We start from the raw sequence: 11,190 nt of genomic DNA, 5'->3' as shown, positions 1-11,190 counted from the left end.
GGTGGTGGCACTTACAGAGGCTGGGGGTCTAGCATCCCCACCCATGTAGGAGGCACAGACTGAGCACTTGGTAAAATGTTTCATTCAGTACGTCTTGTTTTCCTCCTAGAGTCAAGGCCACAACAGAGGGCTGGGGGCAGAGAGTGCGTGCGTGTGTGTGTGTGTGGGAGGGGGGAGGTGTGAACCTGCTTCCTCATGCCAGTTCTCTGGTTGGTTCTCCTGCGGGAGTGCCGTGAGGAAGCCGTCCTCTCCCCTGCAGATGGAGAGAAGGAAGAGAGCCCTCTGCCATAGACTGCTGGGTGTAGCCCGTGGGTCCGGCTGTACAGCCAACGTTTGTGTATGTCCGTAGAACTGGGGTGACGCCCGTTCAGTTTACCACTCAGGGTGGTGGAGTCAAGTGAGCTGATTAGAGGGAGAAGCGTTGTAATTTTCCCCAGCCGGTCTGGGGAGACCCGTCAAATCGCTACCCCTTTGAGGTCAAGCCCAAGCTCCCCAACATCCCCAAGCATTGCGCTAATACTAAGCACTTTCCCTGCCCTGGGCGGGAAGGGAAACAAAGGGGACACTGCCTGCCCTGCAGCACCATTGTTGAGGCCCCCGTCACCCTGGGCCTTCCAAGGCCAGCTCCTGCTGAGTCCTGTACGGGGCACACAGCCCGGTAGGCGCCAGACGGACGCGAGAGTCCGCAACGCTTCATTTGTCCAGGACTCCCGCGAGGGGCGGAGTTCCCTCCCCAGTCCCGGCCCAGGCCCAGAGAGGCGGGGTGCGGAGGGCCCAAAGCCGGGGCGGCGCGGGAGTGCTTGCGCTCCGCCCCACTTTGCCCTCCCGGCTTGGAGCTTCCCCGGCGCGATGCGCTAGTCCGTGCCGTCCACCAGCTCGCACAGCATGTTCTCCAAAGACGTGATGCGCTGCTCCTGGGCTTGCACCTGCTCGCGCAGGGCCTTGATCTCCTCCAGCAGTGTCTCCAGGGTGTGCTGCTGTTGGACGCAGAGAACGGAAGAGGCGGCGTTGGGCGGGGTGCGGTAGGGGGATGTGAAGATTGGGCCTGGGTGGAGCAGGGCGGGACCTTACCGACAAGGGGGGGTCGCTGGCTGACTGGCTGCGGCGGGGGCCGGGGGGCGGGCGCACGTCCAGGATGTTGCGCTTGGTGACCCGCAGCTCGCGGTGCTTGGGGGGCATGTAACCGTCCCTCAACGAGATGAGCACGGGTTCGGCGTCCTGGCCGGATAGCCATTCATCCGCTTCTAGGGCCGGTTCGGGGCCCGGCGTATCTGGGTAAAGGTCGTCTTGGAACAGGTCTGACTGCATGGGTAGGGGGACACGAGAACGAGCAGGGTGCCAGGCCTGCTCCGCTCCTTTCCGCCTTGGAGCCCTGCCCAACCCCTCTCCCGGCCACTCACCTTGCGGGGCACAGTCATGATGATGGGTTCACACTTTCTTTCGTACAACTTGTAGAACCTATAAGGGAGCGGGGATCGGCACACGCTCAGGCTCCCACTCCCTTAACTCTTGCCCGGGGCCAAGGGGTTAGAGGCCAACACTTGCTGAGCGCCTACCATGCATTGCACTTTAAACACCCTCTGATGGGGTGTTTATCATCATTAAGAGATGAAGAAACTGAAGTTCAGAGAATGTCAAGCCTGTAGCATTGGGGCTGGCACTGGAAACAAGCCCGTATGACACCCCCCATCCCCGAAAACCCACTATTTTCCAGAGACTACACTATTGGGGAAGCCCCCGGGTCTTCCCGGATGGGACGTGGGCACAGAAGCAGGTGAGCGGGAAGGGCAAGGCTGCTGACCGTGCAATCTCGCACTTGCTGACATCCAGTCCCCGCTTGGGCATGAAGCCCATGCCCCTCTGCGGCTCCTTGCTGCTGAACGTGTTCAGGTAATGCACGAAAGGTGGTTCCTCGGTAATCTCAAAGTACCGAATGCTGCTGTCGCCCTGCAAAACCAGTCGGTTCGGAGATATGCTGGGCGGCCGCCCGATATCTCGGTCCAGCCCCCTCTTCTCCCCTCCCTGCTGCGAGCACCTTGCCACACAGGTAGACGATGCTGGAGTCGGGATCGTAGAAGGGCAGCAGGACCCCGTTGCTTGTGTCCATCTCCTGCAGTGCCACTGGCTCCTCGAAGTTGTTCTGCCCGAGCATAGGAGGCGTGACCAGCCCTGTCCCGCCCCCCGTGCCGCTCTGGACCCCTTGAAGCTCCTGTACGCTTCGTGCCCTCCCCAAAGCCCACGCATTCCCAAGGCAACTCTGGTGAAGAGAGCTGCAGACCCCAAACCTGGACACCACTCTCGGTCCCCCGCACCGATACCCCCTGCGCCGCCGCATGCAGTCACCGCAAACCACCCCCAGGGACTCGGCATCACCAGGCAGGGGCGCCAGCGGGGGCTCCTTCAGGCGACGCAGCAAAACTGGGCAGAGGGGTGGGTGTTAGGATGGCAGGCGCTGCAAAGAGGGCAGCAGCCTCCAGCCCTGTCCAGGTGGGCATGCCCTGCGGGTGGGGGGCGCCTGGCCCCTCTCCCGTGATGCCAGTCCCCGGGGCACACACCCCAAGCGTCCAGCTGCGTTACCGGGTCCCACAGGCCCAGCTCTCGCTGGCTCATGCGGGTGAAGCCCGTGGTGAAGATATGACCCTGGCGCGTGAAGACGGCCCGCATGGGCCTCATTCCCTCGTGGGCCGCAAACCTCTCCTGGGGGGAGGGGGAGACAGGGAGAGGCGTCACCCAGCTGCCTGCCCTGGGGAGCCTGGAGGGCCGGGCAACCAACTTGCTGACTTGGGTGTGGGGGGCGGAGACAAAAGGGGTCCTAAATTTTCAGTTTCCTGGAGTCTCCTGGCTGGCCCCAGGCCTGGAGAGCGCGGGGCGCGGGCCTCTCTCTGCAGATTCTGAGCCCTTAAGCGCCCTCAGAGCAGGGGGTGCCTGCGGGTTTCCCAGGGGAGCAGAGAGGCGCTTCCCAAACGGGAGCTCCCCGCTCCGCTTCAGCTATCTTGGGCGCGGGCCACGGTCTGGGAGAGCGCTCCCGGCTGACCCAGCGAAGGAGCGAGCGCGTGCGCCCGGCGCGGCCTGGCCTACCGGGTCCCAGAGCGCGAGTTGCCGCTCACTCATCCTGCTGAAGCCGGTGCTGAGTAGCTTCCCGTCTGCGGTGAAGACGGCCCGCAGCGGGCGGGCGCCCTCGTGAGGCCGGGCTCGCTCCTGCTCGCGGGGTTAGTGGGTTAGAGTGCCCGCCGCCCCGCCCCTCTCCGCTCCCGCCGCGCGCACTCCGCGCAGACGTGCACGTGCCCCGCGCATCCAGCGCCCCGCCTTAGGTTGAGGCTGGTGAGGCAGGTGCCGCCGCCCTCCCAGGGCACCCAGCCGGGGCAAACAACGCGCGAGGGTTGCCTCCAATCTCCCGCCTAGCGGGTCAACTAGGTTGGAAAGGGGCCTGCCCGCGAGCCAGTGTCAGGCTCAGGCGCCGGAAGATGGCGCTGGGTGCCGGCTGGGAGGAGAGGGGTCCGGGGGCGCAGGTTCGGTTCATGCAGTTCTGGTGGGAGGGTAGAGTTTGCAGCTTCTCCCCTCCTCAGTCACAAATCGAGCAGCCCTCCTCTGAGCTTCTGAGATGCAGGGGAGGGGAGGGAACAGGAGCGGGGCTGAGAATTGCGGGCTGGGGGCTTACTTAGGTCAGGGGCTGTGGTTGCAGACACGGAGGGGCAAGGCTGGTGTCTGGGGTTAAGGTGGAGGAGGTGAGAGCTGGGATGAGGGGCTCAGGGGGTTGTGGGTACAGAGGCCTGACAGCTGCTTCCTGGGGCAGGGGTTGGGACGTGGCCAGGCTAGGCACTCACCGCCACCACCTGGCCCTTGCGGGGGTCGATGATGCGCAGGGTCTTGTCCTTGCAGGTGGTGGCTAGCAGCCTCCCGTTGCTGTTCCAGCACACGCTGTGGATGACGTCCGGGTGTATGTCGTCTAGACTCAGAAGCACCTCCCCAGTGCCCACGTTCCAGATGATGATCACATTGTCACCACCTGCCCAGAATGGCCAGGCACCGTCACGTGGCCCTGCCTTTGCCACTCCCCACACCCCCAATCTATGGTAGGGACCCCTCCCTAGGCCCCCAGACCTGCACTGAGCAGGACATTCCGGGCAGTGGGGTGCCAGGAGAGGATGCCCACACGTTTGGAGTGGCCCTCGAGTGTGAGGATGGGTTCTGTAATGTTGCGCATAGGGGTATAGTCTGGAATCTGCCACACCTAGATAGAAGGAAAAGGCACAGGGTAGGTGGGATGAGGAGCCCACTTTGTCACTCTGCTCTTCCCTTACTTCCCCCACCCTCCTTCCCCAGGGTCAAGTGCAGGACAAGATGTGATGGTGCCCACATGGGGCAGAAGCAGCTGGGAGCCAGGAGGTGGCACTGTCAGCTTTCCAGAGACCTCCCTACTCAAACGAGCAGGGAGACTTCAGAGCACTGCCCTCCTGCTCTTCAGGCCCCAAGGTAGCCATGGCTAAAATTAGTCCTAAGCAGTTCATCCTGGGAGGGGGTGGGCCTGTAGCTAAAAATAGCCTGGGAGCTGGACAGGGCAGGGCCCTGGAACTCAGCACCTCCCTCACCACCTTCCGCAGCACAGGTGAGGCAGCCCTCCCTGCTTCCCCTGCCCGACAGCCCAGCAGCATCCACCTGGCTCCTACCATGATGGTGGTGTCATCTGAGGCACTGGCGATGACGTTGTCATTGTGTGGGCACCAGTCGATGTCCAGCACAGGGGCAGTGTGCCCAGTGACCAGTGGGTAGTTCTTATCCACTCGCCCTGTCTGCAGGGGTCAGAGAGGGAGATGTGGGGCCACTGTCCTGCGTGTTTTCAGGGGGTGGGGAGTGGATCTGTTTACATCTCAATTCTCTATTTTCTGTTTTCTCTTTGCAGAACCCACCCCCTTTCTGCTCTTCCAACCCCATCCGGCCTACTTCCTCTACTTCACGGAAGACAGAGTTGAAGTCATTTCATATCAAGGAATCAGACACAGAGAGGTAAGATAACTTAACCAAGGACACACAGCAAGATACTGGTAGAGTCAAGACTTGACTTCTTAGTCCAGTGCTCTTCTAAAAACATCTACTTGGAGGAGACTGTTCTTGGGCCTGTTCCCCCAACTGAAATGTCCATGGCAAGCCCCTGGTGGAATAGGTCAAGGTAAGGTAAGATGCAATGCAGTGCTTGACAGCCCTTTACTAGCCACAGTTGGCAGATCTCCCCCTTGTCAATGGCTTTACCTTGGAACCACAAGCAGCAGGCATTCCTTGTGCTTGCCGTCTCCCAACCTGAGCTGGGGCCCATCTATTTTTAATCTTTATGGTATGTTTGTGGGGGCTCTGAGGCCTTTGCAGGGGCTGGCGTCAACCCAGACCAGGCGGTAGGGGAGAGGGGTGGCCGTGTGGCATTGGAATGGCACTTGTACTGGGGGAGGAGGTGGCTCCAGCTGAAATTTGAGCCCAGGGGATGATGTCCTTGGATGGTGTCTGCATTGTCCTGGAGTGAGTCACTGGCTATTGCCAGGCCTCATCCTGACCTTGCCACCTGTGGGGCCTCCCCTAACAAGGTGTAGGAGCCGGAATCCAGGTCAAGGTCATGACTTGGAGTGGCCATCCTGTGGGTAGAGATGGCTGAGGGGCTTGAGGCTACTCAGTAAAGGTGCTGGTCATTGCCTGGCCCCCATCCCTGGAGTAGAGGGGGCTTTGGCCTTATATGTCATGTCCCCCGGCCCTTTGCTCTCATTCTACCTCACTGCAAGAACCAGAATCGGGGAGGTGGCCAAGAACTCTTTGGATAGAGCCTGACTCTGTCCTCAGTGTGCTGCTCCGGGGTGTGATTTAATCCAATGCTCACCCTGGGCTGCGTACAAAGATCCTGACACCAAAAACGTAAGGGGTGTGGCATCAGGAGAGATAGGAACAGAATCTGGCCAGGTTCTGTCTCCACTGCTTCCCAACTATCCATCACCCACTCCTGGTCCCTGCTGGGAACAGGGTGCTGCATGGAGAAGGGATGGGCTGCGAGTAGGTGGGGGCCGATGTGATGCTGCTGTTCTAGGAGGGGTGACAGAGCCTCCCAATTGGTCCCTGAGTGATTGGGGAACAGGGAGCCGTCAGTCCACATAGACTGCCCTCCTGACTGAGGAATGGAACTAGGTGAGAACACAGGCTGCTATCAGGAGTCCCCAGGAGTCACAGCCAGTGTCCTCCACCTGCTTCCTTCCCCTCATCTCTCACCTTGGCCAGAGGCAGGACGATGAAGGCACCTCCACCTCCAGCCTCCACAATAATGGCCAGGAATTTGGGGTTGACGGCACAGAAGGAGCTGTCCCATGTGACCTTGGACACACGGATGTCCTCGTAGGCCTGGTCAGCCTTTGCCGCCTGTCCAAACACATGGCGGAACTTGCTCTGCCGAACCACGCGCCGGCTCATAGCTGGGGGCAGAGATGGAGGATCTCGGTGCCCAAATTTTGGTCCTTAGTCCCGTAGCTGTGGGAGGGAGGGAGGAAGAGTTGGGGGAGTGGCAAGTGAGAAGGGTTATCTGACCAAGAGTCAGCTATAAATTAATATAGAGTCTGGTCCTAGAAGCAGGGAGTTTTCCTCAAGGTGATGTATGGGAAAGTTCTTTGCTTAGTTCAAGGGGCTAGGATTTGGGGCCTGACTTCTCCTTAGAGAGCCAGGCTGGGGGACAGTGGAGCCTGACTGGGTCTGAAAGCTTCCTGGAAGTTGAAGTGGTTTTGGGAGGAGCCTCAATGCCAGGCTGCCCTCCCACTGCCAGGCTTGTATGAGCATCTCTTCACGGAAGTGGTTTATCTCCCAGAGGCATCTTGTCCAGAATCAGAGGCTTTGGCTTAAGGCCATTTGTGGGGTTAGGACTGCAGCCACTCAAGATCCTAAACTCAGCATCTGTGGCATAGTTTAGGTGGATGGGGTTTTGCCTTTTTCTAAAAATTTGCCAAGGAAAAGTTCCTCCTGTTAGCTCACCTGAGTTCTTCCTGCTACTGTTTTCATCAGTTTCCTCCCATGCTGTTGGCGGGGGGCGGTGGTGGGGGACACAGTGTAAGGTGGATCTCTCCTCCTCCCACTTCTCTCTGCACTGGCTTCTCTAAGAGGCCCTCACCATTGTGTTCTGGCTTTTGCCGGCCATATTTCAGCTCCACTGCTCTTCTGGGTCCTCTCTCCTACTAAATTCTCTTGGGGGTGGGGTCCTCGACCCCCCTCCCCCCGGCTCAGAGCCAGATTTTCAGGAGTGGAGTGAGGAGGGCGAGGTGCCTTTTCTCCCGCTTGGGGCTTGAGCTAAGCTCTTCCCCAGGGGACACACCGAGCTCTTCCAAAGCCCCAGCGACTGACTCCAGCCCCTCCCCAGCCCCGGGCATCCCTGTGCCCTTCAAGACGCTTCTACGGCTCCCGGCCCGAGGCCCGGCCTCCCCACACCCTTCTCCGGCCTCCTGCCCAGGCACTGCGTTTTTGCGAGACGAGGTGTCTGCGCCCTGCGGGCGCGCGGGCCGCTGTTCGGCCAAATATAGACACCAAGTCCGCCCCGCCCGGGACCGAATTTGGCGGCGGGTGGGGGGGAGGGGGCGCAGACCTCTGTCCCCTCCAGACACCCCGCCCGCTTCACTGGCTACGGTGGCGGCGGTGGGGGGGTGGGTACCTGGTCCTGAGCCGGCCGAGGGGCGCTCACGCTGCGACTTCTCTGCGGAGGGGGTTGGGGCTGCGCTGGGGACCAAGGGAGGCGTCAGGGCACCGGAACTGCCTCTCCGGGTGTCCGCGGCGTCTGGGGCCCGGGCGTTCGGCTGCGCGCTCCGGCCGCTGCCTGCGACTCTCGGGTCCGGGCGTCGCTGCAGTCCCAGCTGCCGCTGCCATCAACCTGCGGAGGCGGACCTAGCGCAGGGGCGGGGTCACATCGGCCCCGCCCTCTCCAGCGGCGGGAAAATCGAGTGCTGCAGACTCTGCGCGGCCAGTCCGCGGGCCTTCGAGAAGCGTCAAAAGTAATTCTGCGTGTGTGCGCCGGCTGTGCGCGCTCCTCCGCGCTCCGCGCCTAGCGGGTGGGCTGAGGAGGCCCAGGTTCCCAGACCAGAGCTGAGCGCTGAGAGGGGGAGCCTACGAGGGGGCGCGCTCCCCTCAGAGCCGGCGGCCGAGCAAGATCAGATGCCTTCACGCTGCATTCCTACTGCAATCACACTCCCAATTTAGACCATACCGGCGGGCCGGGGCTGTGGGACTGCACGTCCAGACACCCCTGAGGAGAGGTCCCGGAAGATGCTCTGGGGGCCCTTGGATGAGGGCCTAGGCTGGCCCAGGGCAGCTGTGAGGGTACCCGACAGGGGCCTGTGAATGTTACTGTTATTAATAGCAATAGCGACCACTGTCACTGTACTAGTAGGCACTTCACCCCGTTAGAGAGGATTCCACGGAACAGGGCACAAAGCAGCCTAAAAACCGGTGATAGGGGTGTGGGAGAAAAAAAAGTGAACACCAGGTTCAAGGGAAAGCGGCTGGCACGGGTCTTTTATTTTATTTTTTTTTTAATAAATTTACTATTTATTTCATTTATTTATTATTTTTGGCTGCGTTGGGTCTTCGTTGGGTGGGCTTTCTCTAGTGGACGCAAGGCATGTGGGATCTTCCCAGACCAGGGCTCAAACGCATGTCCCCTGCATTGGCAGGCGGATTCTTAACCACTGTGCCACCAGGGAAGCCTAGAAGCAGGAATCCTTCAATCCATTCTGCCTTCAGTTCCATCACCTGGGCGGGGGTGGGGTGGGGTGGGGTGGTGGTTGCTCTCCAGGTACAAGAGCAGGAACTTACAGGTGTTGTTTAGAGCTGGCATGGCTCAGCCCTGCCCTCTAGCCTTCTTCTGGCTGCCAAGGCCTGGCAGAGCTGGGGGTAGGTGGAGCCAAGGCACAAAGAACCAATCAGTGGAAGAAGCTACTTGGACTTGGTGCTTTCCCTTGCTGTTATCCATTTGAACTGTTACCCATCTGAATAGCAATCCATAAAAGATAGGCATAGACTTCATCTTTCATAAAGCCATTTTCTGGAAGAGGTGGCCTGGCAGCTTAGACATGATTTGGTCCATTTGCTTTGGCTAGAAAGCCATGACTGATCAGGGTCAGGGACTCCAGGCACCCCTAGAATATTTTGTGAAATGACCTTGCCTTCACCATCATGCACTCTGGCACTCCAGCCAGAGACCAGTGGTGTGCCCATCTCATTTGATATGGACGATTCAGACTGAAGCAGGCTGACTTAATTTTAGTTCAAGGCAGTGTCTTCTCTGGAAACTGAGCTTTCCCTAGATGGTAGGGCTGCTTTATATGTGATGAATGGCACCACTAAATATCTCATGATGGGTCTGTGGAGGGGTGGGAGAAGTGGAGACCCCTCCCCCCAGCCTGTTTTTGTTTGTTTTTGTTTTTGGCCATGCCGCAGGGCTTGCAGGATCTTAGTTCCCTGACCAGGGATTGAACCCGCGCCCTCGGCGGTGAAAGCACGGAGTCCTAACCACTGGACCGCCAGGGAATCCGCACCGCCCCCCCGCGCCCGTTTTAGGGAACTGCTCTTTGGCCCCATCTCTCTTCCTCTACCACTGACATCGAGTGCTTCTCTTCTCTTCTAATTATGGGAGAGGGTTAAAGCTTTTACTTCTTTGGAAAGTCATGCCGTTTCTAGAAACCTTTCAGTGAGCTGAGGTGCCCTGTGCCGAAAGCTTGTGAACTCTATCTTGTTAATGTCCAGAGAAGTCACCTACCCAAGAAATCCAGTCTCTGTTGGGGCACGTCACGGCAGCTGTCCCAGAACACTTTGTACCACAGATGGCGGCGGAATTTTGGTCCCTTTGCTTATTCATTCTCCTAACATTCAGGTGGTGGCTTTGGCAAGAGCCTCTTTGACCAGGCAAGTTCCCAGCGTGGTCACTTGATTGGAGCCACACTGTCTGAAATAATCTTTAGTGATGCCATTTCCCATCCAGTCTTCATTTTGTGAGAGGTAGAAAGTTGTATTTTTTCCCAGAGCTCAGCTCTCTCCTGAGGGAGGGAGATCAATCAATGGGAATTGCATCATGTTTACCATCAGTGTTCTCTTCCAATCCCTCCACCTTTCAGCAACCCCCTCTTTTGTTGCACTTGATCAAGTACACGTTTCATCTTCAAAATAAAAATTTATTCAATCTGTAACAAGAACATTGAATCTGCACATTTGCGCACAAGTTCACATTTAAAAACAGCGGAGCACATCAGTAATAAAAAAACCTATGATACAAGTGGAACATCCCAACCACCAGGAAGATTAAGGAGGGAGATGAGACCACTCTTTATATTCTGCTTCAAATGCCTCAAAAAGGTCCCAGAGATTCCAGGGAGCACCTGCTTTATTTAATAAAATGTGAGCATAAAAGTTTGGGGTGGCCTGGGGCAAAGGTAACAGTCAGTGGGAGAGTCTTTTGGACTTGTTTTCTACATTTAGAACGAGTCCTACAAAATTAAAGTAGAAAGAAAGAAAGAAAAGGCACCTTAAGCTATGCCAAGCAAACCAAATTCCAATAAAACATAAAAACCAAACCGTTCCCTGTGGACGTACTGATTGGGAAACATTTCAGGGCCAGTTACCCAGCTTCCAGACTGGGTCATCAGCTTGAGTTAAGCCCTGGGTACTAGCTCTCCATGTGTGCACAGGATGCTGCCACCGGTGTTGCTGTGAGGACACAGATGGCAGCACTAGTCATATACCCCTTGGGACATCTTCAAGCTGATGAGGGATGATTCCAGTTTAGAAATCCTGTCCCACATCCCTGGGGCACTGAGAAAATGAGGCTGGTTCTCTTTTCATAGCAGGAGCCAGGCACAGGCACCCTCCACTTCCAGGCCAGAAAAGTACAGGAGCACCTTGCAATAGCTCTCCATGACATCAAGGGACCCCAAGCCCTGGAGAAGGGTTAGGAGTGTGCAGCTTCCTGCTTTGGTAGCAGGAGGCTTTTTCCTGATACAGCCGTCGGATGAGTCGCGGCAGCAAATACATTTATGCCTAATACACGCCTTAATCTTTTAGTTTGGAAGGGAAAACAAATCCAAGATGTTTTTAAGTTGGATTGGTGCTGAAATAGCTAAAATTTCATCTCATCTACCATCAAAAAGCAAAACAAAATTAGACAAAAACGACACTAGCCATTCACCACTA

General features: G+C 57.8%; 1 protein-coding gene across 6 annotated transcripts; it reads right to left on the bottom strand.

Moving 5' to 3' along the window:
• Positions 1 to 770: 770 nt before the first annotated feature.
• On the bottom strand, positions 771 to 7,878 carry CORO6 (coronin 6). Of its 6 annotated transcripts, XM_060080368.1 has the most exons (13): positions 7,664 to 7,878; positions 6,994 to 7,035; positions 6,244 to 6,498; positions 4,668 to 4,790; positions 4,102 to 4,231; positions 3,825 to 4,006; positions 3,079 to 3,198; positions 2,556 to 2,697; positions 2,036 to 2,418; positions 1,802 to 1,947; positions 1,401 to 1,458; positions 1,072 to 1,302; positions 771 to 977 (listed from the first exon to the last, which is right to left on the bottom strand). In XM_060080368.1, exons 3-13 carry the CDS (start codon positions 6,439 to 6,441, stop codon positions 855 to 857), a joined length of 1,836 nt encoding a protein of 611 aa, XP_059936351.1. In that variant the 5' UTR covers positions 6,442 to 6,498; positions 6,994 to 7,035; positions 7,664 to 7,878; the 3' UTR covers positions 771 to 854. The 6 variants fall into 6 exon arrangements, with proteins under 6 accessions (XP_059936351.1, XP_059936350.1, XP_059936353.1 ...); XM_060080367.1 differs by lacking the exon at positions 6,994 to 7,035; XM_060080370.1 differs by lacking the exon at positions 6,994 to 7,035 and having other exon boundaries at positions 2,036 to 2,140; positions 2,578 to 2,697.
• Positions 7,879 to 11,190: the final 3,312 nt, after the last annotated feature.

This window comes from Mesoplodon densirostris, chromosome 18, assembly GCF_025265405.1.
Source record: "Mesoplodon densirostris isolate mMesDen1 chromosome 18, mMesDen1 primary haplotype, whole genome shotgun sequence".
NCBI lineage: Eukaryota > Metazoa > Chordata > Mammalia > Artiodactyla > Ziphiidae > Mesoplodon > Mesoplodon densirostris.
Note: the sequence above shows the minus strand (reverse complement) of the source record. Positions and strands in the feature narration are given on the sequence as shown.

What these genes read in the sequence shown, in the direction of transcription:
- CORO6 (XM_060080368.1), bottom strand. Translation starts at nt 6,441, where the DNA reads ATGAGCCGGCGCGTGGTTCGGCAGAGCAAGTTCCGCCATGTGTTTGGA. An exon ending in AACGCAGCTGGACGCTTGGG is followed by an intron (nt 2,419 to 2,555) that starts GTGTGTGCCCCG and finishes CCCTCTGCCCAG; the next exon opens with TTTTGCTGCGTCGCCTGAAG. An exon ending in TCATGACTGTGCCCCGCAAG is followed by an intron (nt 1,303 to 1,400) that starts GTGAGTGGCCGG and finishes CTACCCATGCAG; the next exon opens with TCAGACCTGTTCCAAGACGA.